Below are 19939 nucleotides of genomic sequence, written 5' to 3' on the forward strand. Positions count from 1 at the left end.
ATATCACCTCAGTTCCTGTTTCTCTCTTGTAGCTTTACTGTCACATCGAATCTCACCAATTAATCTCACTTGCTGAGTGAAGTGTTATCATACGAATAACCACAATTACAAAAACAAGACCTTTGCTGTTAAAATTTCTGCTGTGAATACATTTCCAGTATCAGCTCTAAAGGCCTGGACAGAAAAACTGACAGTAAAGAGAATAATTTGAAGGTCTTGGTGGAATGAAAAAGGGAGGTTATAGAAACGAAGAGATGATAATGATCATTTTAATTGGTTTGGGTTGATGACATCATTTTCCTTGACAACAGTATTTGCTTTTCAGTTCTTTTCCAATATAAAGGACATGATTGACTGCCAGGCCTCAGCTGTGCAGGACTGAGCACAATAATTCACTATTGCTGCTGTGCATTCAAGATTTACCATATTGTTGCATCTGAGCCAACTTATTAAGAAACACTATGTGTCTTTCCATTATTATGATACACATCATCACAATCATCAATCATCAGTCAAGGATATTGATACTGGATGTATCTTATTTTCAGTTAAATAATAACAAGACAGAAATCCTGGTTATCAGGGCAAAAGCCAACAAACAGGAAACCTTTTTAAATGATCACAACTGTCTCTGGAAAGACTCACACAGGCTCAAAACCTCGGTGTCATCCTCACTTTCCAGAGACACATTAACAACACAGTTAAACCCGATTTTATCATTTAAGAAATAGTGCGATGGTAAGTTGCTTTTATTTCCAGTGAGTCATAGACCACGGCACCACGCTGCTCACAGGAACATCCAAAAAGCATCTGGAGCTGCTCCAGAAAAAGGAAAAACCATATAACACCTGAGCTGAGGTCAGGTGTTGTGACCTATGGACCAGCGTCACCTCTCAGGGTCCACAGCTTGCTCGCATGAATTGTGATTTAAAACTAAACTGAAAACATTCCTCTTTATTGCACCATTCAGTTCAGTATTAATTATCATTTCATTTGACTTTTACTCCTTTTATTGGCTTCAACTCACATGTTTTATTATTTTCATTGGTCAACACTGGTCTCATTTTGAATTACTTATGTGTTTGTTTACTTACAGTATGTCTTTATGTTTTATTTGACATTATTCACATTTTTGTGGCTGCAATTTCAGTGGTAGCTAAGGCTTTGTGCAGCACATCTGGAATAAAACATGCTGCATGAATAAAGTTGTATCTGCCATATTTAGATGACTGTTTGTACAAAGCAACTGTTTACAGATATGAGAAGTAATCCAGGACTGTTTTCTTGGCACAGGTGAAATCAGGTAATAACATTTTCCGTTGTAGTGACCTCAGATTTGTGATATGTGACAATAATGAGGCACAATAATCAGGATTACTGACAGTTTTTACAACATCAGCTAACAGCTAACTCTGTGAGACTAGTTGCAAACTAGTTACACGTGTCCGCTATTAAATCTTATCAGTGTTTTCTCTGTAACACAAACAGAACATGTATAGTTCAGTCTCAGACACGAGGAGTGAAATGTTATAATAATAACCACACAGTCTGTCAGCTGGAACATATCCTGGGCTGAAATGTAACATTATGATTTAAGGATCATGATAAAAACTAGATATTGAAGCTTTTTATTCAGCACTTAAATTACTTTTTTACATAACTGTGTGAGTGTGTGTGTGTGTGTGTGTGTGAGAGAGAGAAAGAGAGCTGAGTATATTAGTGATAAGACATTTGAGTATAATAATAAAACTGAACAAAATGTACAAATATGCATGTGTGAATGTGTGTGTGTGTGTGTGTGACCCAGACTGTTGTAGCCATGACCTAGCTTGACAGCTAGCATGACAGACACAAAATGAACAGGATTTAAGTTGGAAGAGTTTAACTACAAAGCAGACAATGCTGTCACAAAATTAAATTAAATAAAAAATACTTTCTTACTTCAAAATTTGTTTTTTTTTTTTTTCCCTCTGAACTTGTCTTTGACTGACACAGGGAGCTACTTCCTCACATGTGGAATAACGGCTAAATTGAACACGTGTGGGTGAATCAGGTGATTCCTGACTTGTTCCTGACCCTGAGAAACCAGAGGTCTTACTGACTTCTGACCCTGTTACAACCACCCCTGGTCTCCCCTACTGTTTTAGTGTCTTTCAGCTCATTGTTCTGGTTTTGTTATTTGATTCGCTCTCACTGCTCTCATCAACCTGTTTCCAGCTGCAGCTGTTTACCACACAAACGCTCTGGCGGACTCACTGTGCACTTCCTGCCCTGCACCAAACACCAGACGCACAAAGTGAGAGCGACTAGCTGGTGAACATGGTGGAGCGTTTAACAGCTGAAGAGTAATGTAGAAGGCTGAGTATTTGTTGGGAGGATTGATTCATCATAGGTTTTGGTCTTTTTTTTCATTGAAAATGTCAGTTTGATTTTATCTGCCTCCCTCCTCCTCCTCCTCCTCCTCCTCCTCCTCCTCTCATTCCTCCTCCCTGAAGCTGTAAACTGACCTGCACGCGTTCCCATAAGCTTCTGTACACGAGCTCCACCTCTTGCTGTCGGACAGTAACTTATCTCCCCCCTGACACGTATGACAAATTGCCTCCCTGAAGGCCAAGGAATCAGCACGGCTGTTTGAGTGCAGTCATTAGCTGGTGTTACTCACTGCATCAGACGTGTTCGTAACTACCTCTGCACCTTCATCCTCATTTGTTCTCACAGAACTGTGGCAGCCAGTGTCCAGACTGCAGAGCACACAACCACTGCAGCTAGAATGAAACCTTAAATGTGACAAATACTCGATGAAGTTTTGCTAAAATAGTTTAAGAAGAATAGTTCTTTATGTTTAGTGTCTTATATTCACGTCCAGTACCTCTCCCTGGAGTTAACAGTTGGATACTTGGGGCCTGAATGCCAAAGAAAGCCTTCAATTTTCAGACTTGCACAATTGAGTTTTAAGAGAGCGATAATGTGCTCCCATGTTGCACCTTTTTCCAGCCTTGCCAACTGACTGCTTCACCTTTCAGTCTGTGTGTAGGGGGAAAAAAAAAAAAAAAAAAGGAAGAAAGAGAATTTGACGACTTAGCAAGATTGTGCCACTAAATAACAGCATTGACACAGTGAGGAGGGTGTGGCTGGCGCTCGCAGAGGTGAAGTCAGGGAGGGGGAGGAATGTTGGCTGCAGATGAAAGTGGGAGCGCAGGCTGGGATGTGTAATAACTCTCCACACATCGGCCCGTTGGTATAATAAGCCGGATCCCAGAGGCATGAGAGGAGAAACGAGGAAGAAACAAGCCAAAACATCTCTCACTCTGATGTCTGTCTGTCTGTCATTGTCTACTGAAACTTTAAGCTATCTTTTTTTCTCGCCAGTTGGCATGACAGACATTGTGCTGTCAAAACTATGTGACTTAATTTTGATGAGAGCTCTTGATATTAATATCTAATATCCACTGATTCATGATACTTCATATTCAATTCAGTCAACTTTATTAACACAACTGGTTTAAATCTGCATTTTTCATCTGTGTCTGTGTGTGTGTGTGTGTGTGTGTGTGTGTGTGTGTGTGTGTGTGTGTGTGTGTGTGTGTGTGTGTGTAAAACCGTACCTTTCTTGCAGGCCACAGTGACAGCAGAGTCTTCAAAGAATCCTGTCAAACCAAAGATTAGTGACTAAAGAGGAGCCAGAATAAAAATGTATACAGATCTTTAACTTCACTGAAAATATAAGTAGTAGTAGAAGAAGAATTAAAAGTCCTACATTAAAAACATTACTCGAGTAGAAGTTTTATCATGAAAATGTACTTGAAGTATTAAAAAGTACAATTACACAACAGAGAGATGTCCCTGGTGACATGTGACCTTAGGTTTATTTGTTTATTAACACTGATGCATCAGTGCCCCAGCAGCATGTCACTGTTGTAGCTGCTCCAGGTGGAGATAAAGGTAAGTACCTGTAATTAGAATTTATAAGCAGCATTAGATAAATGGTTGATAACACTGTGGATAGATGTAAGCCGCTAAGTGTTTTAATTCTTTATTAATTTACAGTGTTCATTAGCAACTAAATCTTCTCCTATGAAAGCAGATTTGATTTTATTACTACTGTTTCACTATATTGTCATCCATGATCTTTTTAATGTCCACAGCAGGCGGCATTAATAAACTTATATCTGCTGAAAAAAATACACTGTGCGTGTTACAAATCATTTTTAAGTGTTTAAATGCAAAATAAAATGTTTCCATTTTACCCACTGTATTAATCCTTAAGTTCCTAAAATGAAATAAACTTCTGGCATTTATATGATTTTGGATTTTGGATTTTGGATTTTTTTGGCCTCTCCTTTAGTCCTTGCTGTTTGTTAGACAGTGGATGTTTCCTCCTCTGTGATGGAGCTGCTCACACTTCATCTGACACACGGCTCGGGGGAGGACGGAGAGGGTTTTTGTGAGGAGCCACAAACCAGAACAAGTTGTGAACTTAATCTGTGATGATGCTTATGAGCTTAATATGTTTTAGGTAAAATCTTCAGCTGTCGGACAAATGTCGTGGAGCGGAAATTTTACAATGTTCGCCTTTGGAATGAGGTGAAATAGAAATGGAAAGTAGCTGAAAGTGGGAATACCGGAGTAAAGTGCCTCAGAAACGCAGGCGACTTGAAAAGTAGCTACGTAGTTATTTGCCACAACTGAGCATCAGCGAAGCCACAACATCAGTCTGACTCCATGAGGCTCTGTCAGCTTTAAGAGACTCCGACTGAATCTCGTGTTTACTGCTGCTTCAAAATAAAAGCTGCTTTTCCTACGCTCCTGTCCCTGAAGCTAAAGGAGCTTTGTTTTAATTATAGGATGCACAGAAATGAAACGCAGTTATCCTGACTGATTGATTTCATATCTCATAATGCCTCATACATATCAATATCCTGCCTTGTGGTAGGGCAGATCTGCAGACCTCCACCTTGGACAGTTGTATTTAATCCTATTAACGTTGGTCGAACATCGTTAATGTGGATCCACTGATTCCGCTGAAGGGCCTTTATTCTTATCTGGTGATGCGGAGGGTTGTAATCTGAAGCAGGCCCACAGTCCGGGATTTCCACCTAAAATGAGCATAATGACCGTGAGCTGAGTGAAATTACAGTGTCCGAGCCTCTGCTCTGCCAAAATCACAACTTCTCAGTTTCACTAAAGCAGCGATGTTTATTGTAATTGTCCCCCGTAGGGACCACAGGCGGTGCGCCCAGCTCGGGTGTGTGTGTGTGTGTTTTCTTCTCGTGTATCTAAAAAGGTTTTATCGTTGGCGTGAATTCGGGTTGAAAAAAAAAAGAAAGAAGAAAAAAAAAAAAGAAAAAGCAGAATAAGACTTTTTTGTAATCGGATTCTTGTGGATCAGGGTAAGTGCGTGTTTAATAAAAAGAACTCGGTGAAAAGGGTCCGCGGCCTTTCAGCAGCAGCTTAGCAGCTTCATTTGGCCTGATGCGCCTTATTTTGCCTTTGGCCCGCAGGAGGAATTTTATTTTGGAAAAGCGCTGCGGTTTATGAGCCAACCTGCCCGGGTCCCTCCCTCACAAATCATTGAAATTATGGATATTTTATAGATTTTTTTAAAAATTGAATTTTGTTATGATCAGATATCTTCTCCTAGTCCGTTGGCCTGTTTATATTCTGTAAAATGAGGATCAAAGTGGCCTGTGGAATTAATAACAGCAACGAGCAGTTTCATTCCCCTGTTGGCTGGCTTATTTCTCACTCATTTATGTGTGAACCCGACATCGGGTGACCTGCTGAGCAGAGTCGGCGCCTGGAGACCTTCGCCCGGGCGGACTCGTGAGTTCTTCACCTAAGACCTCTTCTTCTCCTCTGTGCGGGGAGAGCCGAGCGGAGCCGGGCCGCCGCCGGCGTGGATTGTGATTTGTGTGACACGGTGAGGCGCAGCAGCCAATGAGCGCGCGGCGTGGGCCCAGTGGAGGCAGAGCGCGCGCAGCGTGCAGAGCCACAGCGCGCGCTCTGAGGGAGAGCGACACAGTCCACGCTCCACGCTCCACGCCGCCGACAGCAGCACTGGGCTGGTGGTTCTGGACCGAGACGAGAGGGGGAAAGCAGCCCACTTCAAAGGATTATTATTCATTTCAGCCTCTTCCTCAGGAGCTCCCGTGTGTGTGTGTGTGTGTGTGCGTGCGTGTTTTTCTCGCTGAGTGAGAGCTCGGCTGCTCGTCATGCCTCCTGCCTGTGGCTGCCGGACTCTATGGTTGTGAACTCTGAGCGACCAGGACCCTGCAGCGGGGATGTAGCGGGGGGCAGCCCCACCTAAACCAGCCTCGCTTCGTCAGACGGGAGTACGGGGACACTGACCTCAGGTTGCAGGCTGCTGTTGCTTCGTGGGAAGTGAGACACCTCTCTGACTCTTTCACGTTGATGGTGTGTTGCTTTATGATGACTCCCGTCCGGAGGTCTTAGCTGACCCTCCTTATTTCCCTCCACATCACTGCCCCTCAGCCCAATGATGACTATGAGCTCTATATCGGACACTTTAGTCCCGCCTGACCCGTCCAAATCGGCGTTTTTGGAGTTCGGCGGCCACGGCTACCCCGGACACCCCGGACACCAGCAGCCCTCCCCCGGCTTGTCCCACAACCATTACCCAGTGCACGGTCTGCACGCCGTCGGACCCTCGCAGCACGACGGGCCCTTCTCCTCCGGTGCGTCCTCATACGGCCGCCCGCTGGGGTACCCGCCCTACCACAGCCCGGTGAGCGCGCACCACCCCGGGGCATACCTGCCGTACCAGCACGGGGGTCACGGCGGCGCGCTGGGACACACCAGACTGGAGGACGCGGGTACGTTTACACACAACAGTCCCTTTGACAGAAAAACATATTTGCACTTCACTCCTGAATCTGCTGTTCGCTGTTGTCACCAACATGGCCTCGGTGTTTACCATGTGGCATCTTGGCTCACAGGCCCAGCAGTTACCCCAGCACAGGGCTTTCATCAGCGGCCCCTCAGGTGCTGCTGAAAGGAAACGTCTCAGTCGCGCAGAACCTTTTGTTTAATTGGGTCATGGTTATTTGGTTTTTACTGAGCCCATGGTGCTAAAAATATATCTATGTTTTACTATTAAAGAGTGTGACGGTTAAAGTTAAAATTATCAGGACGGACGACATTAAATGCAACAGTAAGAACAAAATAATTTGAGGAAAATCGCAGAGAATTCTTCACAGATGTCTGATTCGGAGCCATTAAAATAGCTGAAGTGCGTCAATAGAACATGAAAACATGAACATAAACCACAGTGCAGAAGGCTACAATAATTGGATCCACACACAGGTCTGCCACAGCGTTGTGTTTCATGTAGTTTGGGGTTGGGCGGAGGATGAGTTCAAGTCCTGCTCACACTGAGACTGTCCACAAGAAGCAGCCGACACCGGCCCTGTGGTGTCCCGCAGCGGCCCGGAGCTGCTCCCTGTCCAAACCCAAATCCTCCCCCATCACCCCCCGAATAAGGGCCACCACACTCTGCTGCCTGCGGCCTGGAATAATAGGCCTAATAATAATAATAATAATAATAATAAAATAATAATAATAATATTCCCCTATCACTTACACACCTAACAAGATTGACTAAATTAATTGTTGACTTTAAATGAACCAAAGTATTTCCTGTGCGTTATAGATTTAAACCGTCTTTCAAAATAAAATGTTTTGCGAAAAAAACTGTCAGTTTATTTTAAACACATCAGGCTATTTTTATTTTAACTATATTGACCGAGGAACATTGATGAATTTAAGCAGTTTCATATTCAGGTTATTCTAATTTACATATTCACTGACAGCTATTTTATACAAAAAAGTTAGGCTGCATAAAAGAAAAAAAAAAACAATAAAATTCCATAAAATCTAATCAATCTAATAAAATGATATCATTGATATGATTTGAGACAAGAGCAAAAATCCACTGTAGCCTACATAAGATGTGAAATATATAGATCCACTCATTTGATAAGACGCTCACAGATCAAGAGCAGCACACTGGACCTTTTACTTCTGTCAACTATCATATTCTGTTTGTTACACTAATTATTAGCAGATGTAGAGTCTAATCGTATACTACTAATAATAGTAATAGTAGGCTAATGATAATGACAATTAATAATAATTAATAATAGTAATAGTCTACGGGTAACTTTACAGCTTTTATTAAAGAAATACTTGACTGCAGGCAAACAGCCCTTGGTTGTTTCTTTCTTTTTAACCCAAACGTTCTGTTTGGGGTCATGAGGACCCGGGTCCTCTTTAGCCCGAGAAGTCCAGGTCCATCTTGGTCCATTTTGTTAACATTTTACTGTATATGTGCTTTTTTTTAATCTGTCCTCATTTTGTCTATTTAACAAAGTATAAACCAACATTACAAGACAAATGACAGCAGCGCCTGTGGAAATACAGATATATTGTTTCCCTATTTATACACACCAGTAGGCCTACAGCAGTTACAGCACAGTTTACATTTAAAGTGATTTTATCCCAACTGGTTTTTGTGCCTTGTTCACTGAAAGTCTACGAATCACTGACAATATGGATAATTAACTTCAATTTTAAAAAGTTCTTTCAAAAGATTTTTTTTTCACAACAAATATAGACGAGACACTGCGTGAAAAAGCCCCACATCAGCACTTTGAGCAGCTTTTTCTCAGCCTGTCGCTACATGACGTAGAAATAAATATAACGAGCATCAATGAATAGACAGACTCCAGCTCCAGAAACACACTTAACATCGTTTTATCATCATCATATTTCACTAAATTTCCTGATCGTATTTTAAACTGATGATGTCTTTCACTCTATACTGGTGATTTGTGTTGACAGTCATTTTTACATTTTCCGTTTCCCAAATCAGTGTGGTTGGATTTCTGGCACTTTGTTCATGAGTTGATCTTCTCTGAACGTAAGTGATGCCTGTGTGCCTTTTTGTGTGTCAGTGACTTCTTGGAACAGTGAAGGGAATAATACTTTATGGTTGTTTCTGTATCAGTTTGATGCAAACATCAGGGACACCACCACATTCCTACAAACTGGGTCTCAATAAGGTTGGAAATACTTGTTCTTACAGAGAAAATTAATATTATATTACATTATTAATTATTATTATTATTATTATTAGTAGTAGTAGTAATAGTAGTAGTATTACATATAGAGCAGTATAGCCAGTGGAACCTCAAACAATAAGGAACCAGTTGTTATTATTGGAAATTTACGCCCTGTTTTGTTTTCTTTTCAGTGAGTCAATCTTTTGCTTTTTTTTTCTTCCCTTGTTGAACATCTTCTTCAAAGAGCTTTCAGTTTTGTTTTGTTTCCCTCTCCGGCGTTGGTGAGCGTTGGTGAGCGTTGGTGAGCGTCGGTGTGGTGCTGCTGTCTCTCCTGAGCTGCAGCTCAGTTACAGTCTGAGCGTCTTGTGGGGCCTTGGCTTGTTCACAGCTGTTCTCTCCTGCCACTGCAGGCTGTGAGCTCATGTCATAACAAAGATGAGTGTGGGCGAACATTCACATTTGTATCAAAAAGAAAATGAAAAAATGAAGACTCTTGGCTAAGTTGCAAGTATGACTGAACTAACTGAACAAACTGGTTAGAGAGGAGCCACTGTCATACAGACTCATTTTTATGATTAACTGTGTGGGTTTATTTGAGTTCAAAGCATTTTGGACTAAAAATTCCTCCGACACAAGTTCTCATCACACGAAAGTCAGTTTTTAACCCAGTGTGAGGAAATACTGGGTTAACTTAACCCTGTACCAGTGGATTAGTTTGACAGCAGTGTTAGTCTTATTTCTATTTAACTGGTCAGTCACTGGTGTTTTTCCACCCATTCATTCTGGGTAAGTTAACCCATCTTTGCCTCTGTGCTGTATCGACACATTCTAGGTCTACTTTTTAAAGACATTTTTGGAATTCTGAGAATTTATAATTATTCCATATTACATAAATCAAAAAGCCCTATAATTTGAAACCTCATTACAAATTTGAATCTTAGTGTATTTGCACAAAAATGCCACAGCAACTGTTTCTATTTCTGTTATTTTTTTCTGTTATTTTTGTTTTAAAAATTTAAGTGGTCATGGTCACACTCACGGTCAATTTCCTATATTACAAAAAAAAAAAAAAAACTAAAGAAAAAAACATGATATTATTTTTCAAACATAAAAATAAACATTTCCTGTGAGTGTTTCTGGATACAGGTTTCATAGCCTATAAGTTACGACTTTTCTGTTTACTTCAAAACAGTCTGAGCAATATGAAGACCTGGTGAATAAGACAGCACAAGCTTTCCTTTAGAAAACTCTGGCAGGAGTAACATCAAATTTTGTCATTTAAAAACAAAAAAATGAGCATCTGTGGGATGAAAAAGCTGGACTCATCCATCTTTAATCGTCCCTACCATGTGACTCTTGTCCCCTCTGAAATCCCTCTGTTTATTTCGTTTATCTCTTCTCCAGAGCACGAGAAACCCACTGCGGTGATAGAGAACGGGGAGGTGAGGCTCAACGGGAAGGGGAAGAAGATCAGGAAGCCTCGGACCATTTACTCCAGCCTACAGCTCCAGGCGCTCAATCAGCGCTTCCAGCAAACCCAGTACCTCGCCCTGCCCGAGAGGGCTGACCTGGCAGCCAAACTGGGCCTGACGCAGACCCAGGTAACGCGCTGGATAACACACACCCTTTGACATTCAGATCAGAACAATAACCAAACTCATTTCAACTTTTGAATGTATAAATTTCCATATGAAAGGAACATTTTATTATAATGTGAGAAATTAAAAAAATAAATAATAATGCTGAAGATAAAAACAGGAGCGAATCGGAAACATTTGTAATTAAGACGAAGTGTCGGCTAATTCTTCTAATTGAGGGTGAGTGTGCATCACCTCACTCTCATTCTACAGTGAAGACACTGTGCGGATGAACCAAGCTGTGCTCTGACTGAAGTAGCACTGATACAATGACACAGCTGTTTTCATGGAAAAACGCACAGAAGTGAAATTAGATTAGATCTAGAATAAGAGTCATAATGAAAGGGCACTGAAGGCAGGATCAAACAGGCAGCGGGGCATTCTTCTTCACTGGTGTCACCACACGCTCCTGAAATTGTAATTAGATATGACATTTAGACGTATATTTTAATGTCATATGAGTCAGTCTTAAAACACAAAGGACTCAAAACAAAAAAACACAAAGGACATGTAACCATCAAACACAGAGAGGTTGGAAATATACATCACAAGTTCTAAAGAGCAGGACTACCGTTTGTGTGTGTGTCACAGGAAAAATAAAAGCCTAGCAGCGGCCATTTTGTCTGTCACATGAAGTCAGTGGGTCCACGTCGGATGCTGTCATGTTGAACATGTGATGATTTGTAGCCTCTTGTTTCACCATCTGAAGTTCATGTTGCATTTTTATCAGACGTTTGGAATTTAACAATAATCCACAACATTTTCCTATAAACAAATATCTTATTTTCCACACTGCAGCGATGTTAGACAACAGCAGCTGATGAGAGCTCTGATAGTGGCTGGGAAGTCTGGGAAAAAAGCCCCAGATGAACCGGATAGATACTGACATTGCGCTTTTTTTTTTTTAACTTTGCCCTGTGCTGTCTGCAAATATTTTTTTCTGTTCTTTCCCGTCTGTGAGCTGTTCAACCTGTGGTAAGACATTAAACTAATAATAATAATTACTATTATCATAATTATATGAGTTTGTTATATTTTCAGGCTCGTGTGAGTTGGCTCTTTCTGTAGGAAAACTGTTTGATGGCTTTGGTGGCTCAGGGCTGGAATAGATACATGCATTATGCTTGTGCCTTTATTAACTACAAGCAGAAAAACACCTAGGTCGCATAATTATAAGCAACCCAGTAACATTCTTAGACTGTCTTTTTGAACAGTCACTTGCTGTCATTATCTTGCTGTGCCTTACCCTTTGTTTCATTCAGTAGCCCATGTGCAGTGCTGCGCACTTCAAGTAATCGTCACAAAATGCAAGGAGACAATAAAGTTTACAAGCTAAATTCCATTTCCATTTAAACTGTTTAGTTTGATGCAAAATAAACCTTATTTTAATTCCTGACTGCCCATAGCTATTCAGAATAAAGCTAGGTGTCTGCCCAGCTAATAATAATATTATTTATTACTAATTTAAATTAATTTATATACAATTAATATTAATTATAATACATTTAAATCCATTTAAAGGTAGGGTAACATGATAAAATTGAACTCCATTAGAGTCTAAAGATAAGATAGCAGCTACTGAGCTCTGCTAAGCTAGTTAGCTTTAACAGGAGTGAAGCTGGTGTTTTTCTCCATCCTGATTAGATGTGGCTACTGCCTCATTTAATTATGTTAAATAACATAAGCTAAGGCTGCTAACTTTTACTTGATACCAGTAGCTGCCTTTCCTGAGCAGTTTGGCTAAGTTTTTGCTCTGTGTTGTAGTTACTGGCATTACAAACAGTTTTCACAGAAATTAAACTTTTCTACAACATAAGTGTTGTTTTACATGATAAAACAGATGTGAAAGAGGCAAATACGGGTCTTCACTCAACTTTGACTGACTAGGCTAAGCTAGTTTTGACGTTGTGGGGCAGCGTTGTTATTATATGTAAATCAGTGGCCCATCAGTTCTCAGACATTATTAACATACGGCTATGAAAGGTATTTTACACAACAGAGAACAACAGGGAGCAGGTGAGGAAACATTACATAGGATTGTTTGGTAATATCTCATCTGAAATACGATATGTGTATGTGTGTGTGTGTGTGTGTGTGTGTGTGTGTGTGTGTGTGTGTGTGTGTGTGTGTGTGTACTGAGTATACATAAGCAGCTGATGTCATCAGATGAACTGTGCTAACCATGTATGAATTAACCACAGCAGCTATGTTTACACTGGGAGTAGGAGATCATCCATTCATCTGACTTTGTCTTTTGTAGTGGCAAAGTGGTTTTGAATGTGGTCTGCTGCGCGTCATACATGGATGCTTACCAAAGAGGCACATTGATTTTTGTTTTTCTTTATTTACCTTTCTCTCTTTGTATTTTCAGAGGTGTTGTGGATCAGGGAAAGTGGAGTTTAACTGGCTGCGTTATGGTCTCAACAGTATGTCAGAGTTCAGCTGATACCGGAGAGCAGTAAAAGGATAAATGACTGTAGTTTGAGGAATGCAGACACATTTTTGTGGGCTTGGAATAAAGAGTGTGGGCGCTTTTTTTAAACCTCTTTTTTCTGTGAATGCTTGCCCTATTTAAGGTTTCCCTTTCTGGAGACAAGACAAAAAGTTAGTGTGAGGAGAGGAGACTATTTTAAATGCAGCAGCACTACAAAGGGATTTCCCACAGTTCACCTGCTGATAAACATGTTGGTTTGACATCATGGTTGTGAACTGGTTTTAGATTATTCTGCAGTCAAACCTCAGTCTGTTATCCTGAGAATTATGTTCATATTGGACTTCACGATGTGAAAGACTATTTCTTGGAGTCCTGTCTTCACTGTGAGGTTGCCAGGCAACCAGAGACTCCAGGAAGTCATTGGTCTTAGAAACAGTCCAGCACGTGACAAACACTTCCAGGTACAAAAACAACCATTAAACGCACAAGGTGGATTGTGTTACCTATGGACAGAGCCAGGCTGGCTGTTCCCACCTGTTGAATCTTCAGTGTTCAGTTTTTGCTGTAATGCGATGTGATGTCATCCAGCCTTGCGCTGCATCAGCCAATCACGAACATGGAAGTGCACCTTCCTGCTGGATTACTTTGTATCATGAACGCTGTATTTCTGCCGTTTACCTCGAGGCCATCACAATAAACGATAAAACACTGTGATAATTTTCCAGAATTATGAAATCCTGTCGGTGAGCATTACAAACCACTGCGCTCTTCAGCACTTGAATCCTGAACTGGACTTCCCAGAATAAGAAACACGAAGCCCCCACAAAAATGCCCCCTGGCTTTTTGCAGTGTGAACACAGCCTTTTGTTTGTCATTCCCAAAATGTGGACCTGTTCCTTTAAAGTAAGCATTTTAGCTGCCTAACCTTAGCCATAATTTTAGATGATGCAGCATCTCTAGCATTTCTAGTGAATTAAATTCAGATCATACAAAGGCTCATTTCAAGGTAGTTGTGATGTTTCCGAAAAAGTTAACACAACTGTTCCTTTTCTATTGCAAATGGAAAACAGTCCTTTTGTGTCAGTGTGCTACTGCAGAACTGAGTGTAGCCACTACACCAAAATCACGTTACAGCCCAGCTCTGCTCCCAGGAGCTTGATAAGGCGCGAGGGAAGTTTCGATCAGACAATTTAAGTAGGTATAACATCTGTTTGTTTGGCTGTTTTTGTTTGTCGTCCTGTTGGCAAACTGCATTTTTCCTTTAACCATCAGATCATGTGCAAATATCGGAAAATATAATGTTGTGAAACACTTTTCTTTACTTTGGTGCAAAAAATTATTTCTTTCTTTCAGGAAAAATTATAACTACGTGTTTTGATATTTTGAAAAACAGCCTGTTTTTAGTTTGGATGTTGATTTAGTGCTAAACCGCAGCTAAATGCATGAGAACATTGCTTCTGTAAATGATATTACTTTTAAAAAACATAATGCAGTTTTGTTTTTGCAGGCTTGTTTTCTCTCCTCTAGAGGTGATATAGTAAACAGATGGAGACACGGAGCAGCTTGTTTTGAAACACGTTCAGTCAGCTGTAATTAGTGTATATGTAACTATACAAGTGCATATAGTAGGTACTGTGCACACATGCACACACACGCACGCTCATGCGTCTACTCAAACATATATATGCTTGTGTGCATTTTCTTAAGCATATACACATGGAAACATATACACTCACACACACACACACACACACACACATACACACACACACGCTCTTTAAGATAGTGATCATACACCACATCTCTCCTGCCTCCATGCCATTAGGCTGCCAGCCAACCACTGACCACTTTCCATCGAAATCTCTACAGTTCCCAGACGCAGCTGAGAAATGGCACGTAGCACAGTTCTAACATTTTTTCCCTGAAACTCTCTCTATCTCAGTTCATCACACGCACACACACACACACACACACACACACACACACACACACACACACACACACACACAGCTCATACAGTTTCAACCACCCACCCAACGGAGGCCTTTTATTTCTGAAAAACTTCACTGGACGACGACTGATCAAATTCATTCCTCCATATACTTAAAAATATGCAGACACACACACACACAGCAAATCATGGGTGAATATGTTCACACACACACACACACACACACACACACACACCCACACACTCAGTGGCACCTGGCCTGCCTCTCAGCCACCCTCCTCCGCTAATGTCGGTGTCATTAGCCACGCTCTCAGGGAAGCTGTCAGCTCCGTGTTGTTGCTGCAATATGAAACCAATAATTACAGCAGAAATCCTCTCACTGAGGCTGCATTAACCTAACGTGCTGTTGATTGACTCCTGGGCTCATAAGCTGCGCTCCACTTTAGGTTTTCATCTGTGGGCCACCACTGTTGTGTAGCATTCCAGGTAATTATTACGTTAGACTATAGATTAAAGAGGTTCTTTCAGTTTTGTGGAGTTCTTTGGTTTGTAGAAGGAATTTTATTTTTCAGTATAAGAATTTACTGTAGAACATGAGGTGCATCTACAAGTTCATTTCTGAATAACAGCATTATGTGGTGTAATTATAATGGCATTGCATATTTATGAAGTGATAGTTTAATTTTATACATTTACCACCATCCATACTTACTTCTAACAGGCTGTTATTGACGTCAGCAGATACACTGGAACAATAGAGATCAAATTAAATGTCAGATTTCGCTCTGCGTGACGTCTTGGCTCTTCAAGCAGAAAGTTGGGTGTGAAAGTTGGGTGCCTCCTCTGATTATTGGGTAAAAGGATAAATTTTTTCCATATATTTAGAGTCAAATAAACCAGACTGAAATGAGTTTTTTTTTTTTTATAGAATAGAATATCTTCCATAAACCACTTCAACCATCTTCATAAATACCCATAAAATCCCAGGGTAATAATTCCCAGGACTGTCAGCGTGGAGGAAAAAACAATTTTGGTGCCAAGAGTGTTTTCTCCTCTTTCCCTCGCTCTTTTATCTTTCTCTCCTCAGTTGCTAGCCAGAGCTTTTTCTCTGTACAACACCAGTCCCTTGGGCATTCGTTTTTCCCTTTACGGCGCAGTTAAAACCTGTTTCAGACTGAAGTATCGTTCACTGACTGTGTGTAATTATTTATGTTTCATCTGGTCCTGCTAAACTGACAGGTTCCCCTGAGAGGCATATTCATGTAATTTGATGCTCAATTTGCAAGCACGCTGGAAATAGACAACACGCCAGTTATTTCAACAACAACACACCTGAATAATCCCTAACCACAGGTTAATGATTGAAGATTTATTCAACTGAATATCTTTTCCATCGGAATAGGACTGTGGATTGTATAATCTTTAATGTTATGGCTTCATATATTGTTATTATAACCTGTAAGGATTAACCATAGGAATCAGTGTTCTACAATAACCATGAACCAATAATCACAATCTATAGTGCTGGCATTTGTAGCTTCTGTGGTGTCACAGTATTAGATAGGCTCATATAATAGTACAACAGGGGCAACAGTGTCTGTGGTAGTCAGTAGTGACTTTATTAGATGCTTTATTAATGATATTTTTGTTACTCTGTAACATTTTACAATCACTTGTTTGTAGGTTATTTTTAATTGTGGTTTAATGGTTTTCCTTGAAGGTGTGTTTGTGGCTCAGGTAGAAATGTGAGTCAACCTCATCTTAATTGTCTTTTTGTTTCCCATAGTTTTAATATTTGTTGTTATCATTTAGGTTACAGTAGTTTGTCTGTCAAACAGTATTCATTTGTGAATTTAGTCCATAAATCTCAAAACACAAAATGGAAACTTTAGCTAACATTACTGTCAGAGGCTTAAGAATCTGACTGCTTCTCTAAGATATTTATTATACTATTCATTCACTGACCCACAACCTCAAAACACATCACAGGTCTATAAATCATCCTGGTGCTCATTTAATTGCGTGGTCCCCAGTTTGAGTCTGGCCGTGGGATGAGGACCTTTGTTGCCTGTCATCCCTCGTCTCTCTCCTCACTTCCTGTCTCCTCTCTAGTGTCTGCTGTCGAAATATAGGTAAAACTTCCATTATGTGAATCAGCTTGCTAATTTCCCATTGACCCTTTTCCCTTTTCCTTTCAGGTTAAAATATGGTTCCAAAACAAGCGATCCAAATACAAGAAGATCATGAAGAACGGACCCTGCGGACCTGAGGGAGACCACCTAGCCCCACCACCACCGTCCTCCTCCTCTCCTTGCTCCCTGTGGGACATCAGCATGGCCGCCAAAGGAGCACCGGTGCACTCTGGAGGATATATGAACAATTTTGGACACTGGTACCCAGGACACCAGCAGGACTCCATGCCAAGGACTCAGATGATGTGACAGACAGGAGGACGCAACACTTCCGGGACGAATTATGGATTTATGCCAGAAAGCTGACTGGTGCTGTTAGGGACACAGATATGGTTTAAAGTCTGAGCCACTCTGGAGGCAGAAATGGTGTAACTGTCAGAGAAGTAGAGCGGGGAACAGTTATGTGTAGTAGAGATGCATCGATTGCAATTTTCTTGGCCGATTCCAGTTTCCGATTTTTTTGACCTGCCGTTTCCGATCTTCTTTCTAAGAACTATAAACGACAGCTACACAAACATTTTGTAACTTTTCTTTTAAGGACAATCCAACTGTATGTTCATAATAAAACATTGACTAAATAACTGGGTGAAGGGCACTCTCTCTCCCTCTCTCTTTCTTTCTTTCTCTGTCTCTTTCTCTCTGAAAAATCATGTGACTCCTTTTTTCATGGCCAATACTCAAGTGCTTGCGAGCCGCAGCAGCAGTTCAGAGAGGTAGCCATCATGCACAGGTGAGGAGGCAGATTTAGCCGCTTTGCCTTCGCTAGCCTCTAGAAATAGTTCCTCTGCTTGCTTTGGCTGTACGGGTTTTACAAATTGTGAGCCTTTTGTCTTTTCCACTCACTCACGGTGAAGAACAACTGTGTTTCATGTGTCCGGCACAGGATCGGAGGGTGTATGTGAGACTGATCAGCTGGTCATCAATCAAGCTGAAAACCAGCTGATTCCAATCACCAGCCAATCAATCAGTGTATAGGTCCCTTTACATTGAAAAAGACAAGGGGAAGTAGATCTGCTGAAAATGTAAATTTCCTAATGTATAGACAGCAACTAAACATATGATAGAAAATATTACTGTTTCTAGCATTAACAAAAGACGTCATCAGGAGTGCTGCTGTGAAAATGGCGTAGACCTGGCTGCACGTTAGCTTCAACTTCAACTAACATTTGAAATAAACCCAGTTAGATGTTATCTGCATCAGTGATGTCTGACAAATCATGATTGGAAATCAACATAACAGCTCGGATCACACAGAGCTGTGACACCTTGGTGCCGCACAAAGATCCATTCTGGCCACAAGAGTATGCTTAGTAAATCTAGATAAGATACAAATTCATGTGGCACTGGGGAACTAGTCTGCTTTGAAATGTCCTGACTTCCACACCAAAGAATCTTTTTTTTCACCTTTGTGTTTTATTTTTTCATTTTGCCAGTTTGCTAATTTGAAATTGTGCATATCTATTCAGATTCTTTTTGCCTTGTCCCCATGTCTTAATTAGAGGAGGATGGCAAATGATAAAATCTATCTTTACAGTAGATGTTAAGATGAAACAGACGGTCAACAAACAGACCCAGGAAGTGCTTTTACTCAGCAACATCCTTCCATTCCTTTTTTTTTTTTTTTTAACATTAGCTGACAATAGCCACTGGTCATCCCTGACTGTGTAAGGCTGCTGCAGCGTACTGTGTAAGTGTACTGAAGGGGGTGAGGGTTTGTTTGATTGCGTATGAATTCAATCTTTTATTTTGTAAGAGGAAGAATATGTTATTTCTTCAAAAATCAAATATGACATAATCTCACTTGAAAACAGCCAGTCCAGTTATTTCTGCCTCCAGAGCAGCTCTGCCTGTCAAGACCTTTTTGATAAAGCTACAAGCTAACACCAGGTAACGCATCTCTAATTCTGGACACTGCAGGTTATTTTCTCTCTTTTCAGTGGGGCATAAAAAATAAAAATAAAAAAAAGGTTTTCAGGGCTTCTTCATAGTTGTTTTTAATTAAACTATACTGATTCAGAAAACCCTCTGACAAATCAAATTAAATAACTAAAGAAACCATTAAAGTTTTTTTGATTCTTACTATTTTGTGTATTTTATTTTTGTGGGTTTTTTTTCTTAAATTAGTCAACAAAATGTTATATATATATATTGAGTCAAATCTTGATCATGAATATATATATATATATATATATACACACACACACACACACACACACACACATATATATATATATATATTCATTATCAAGACTATATTCATCATCATAAAAAAGCTGAAATGTGATGACTAAAGAGCTGATTTTGCAGTTCTCATAATTAATTTAATTTAATTAACAAAATCAAAATAATTGGGTCTCACACTCCAGCTTGTTATTGCTCAGTTTGTCCTCAGAAAGTCCTTTTTAATGGTTTTGGTGGTTTTGGTAGTAAATCATGGGGTGTTAAATGCAGGGACGTTGCTACATAACAAATTAATTAATTGTGAACCAAACCTCATTTTTTAATCTCTTACTTTCAAATGGTCCATCCTGACTTTGTTTATTGTGCTGAGACATTGAGTAGAAAACTCCTTAAGAACTTCTGTTTCATGACTCAAGAACCTCTTAAAATACTGACTTAATTATTTTATGATATATTGAATATGT

The 19939-nt window shown here is 40.3% G+C and overlaps 1 protein-coding gene across 1 annotated transcript; it reads left to right on the forward strand.

Moving 5' to 3' along the window:
- The first annotated feature begins 5991 nt into the window (after positions 1 to 5991).
- LOC139618642 (homeobox protein Dlx4a-like) lies at positions 5992 to 17889 on the forward strand. Its single transcript, XM_071474754.1, has 3 exons — positions 5992 to 6833; positions 10485 to 10681; positions 17301 to 17889. Exons 1-3 carry the CDS (start codon positions 6497 to 6499, stop codon positions 17541 to 17543), a joined length of 777 nt encoding a protein of 258 aa, XP_071330855.1. The 5' UTR covers positions 5992 to 6496; the 3' UTR covers positions 17544 to 17889.
- Positions 17890 to 19939: the final 2050 nt, after the last annotated feature.

This window comes from Trachinotus anak, unplaced genomic scaffold (genome assembly GCF_046630095.1).
Source record: "Trachinotus anak isolate AG129_WGS33_773 ecotype Australia unplaced genomic scaffold, CSIRO_AGI_Tana_v1 ptg000003l, whole genome shotgun sequence".
Lineage (NCBI taxonomy): Eukaryota > Metazoa > Chordata > Actinopteri > Carangiformes > Carangidae > Trachinotus > Trachinotus anak.

Coding starts and splice junctions, on each gene's coding strand:
- LOC139618642 (XM_071474754.1), top strand. CDS start 6,497: ATGATGACTATGAGCTCTATATCGGACACTTTAGTCCCGCCTGACCCG. Junction 6,834..10,484: donor CACCAGACTGGAGGACGCGG/GTACGTTTACAC, acceptor TCTCTTCTCCAG/AGCACGAGAAACCCACTGCG. Junction 10,682..17,300: donor TGGGCCTGACGCAGACCCAG/GTAACGCGCTGG, acceptor TTTTCCTTTCAG/GTTAAAATATGGTTCCAAAA.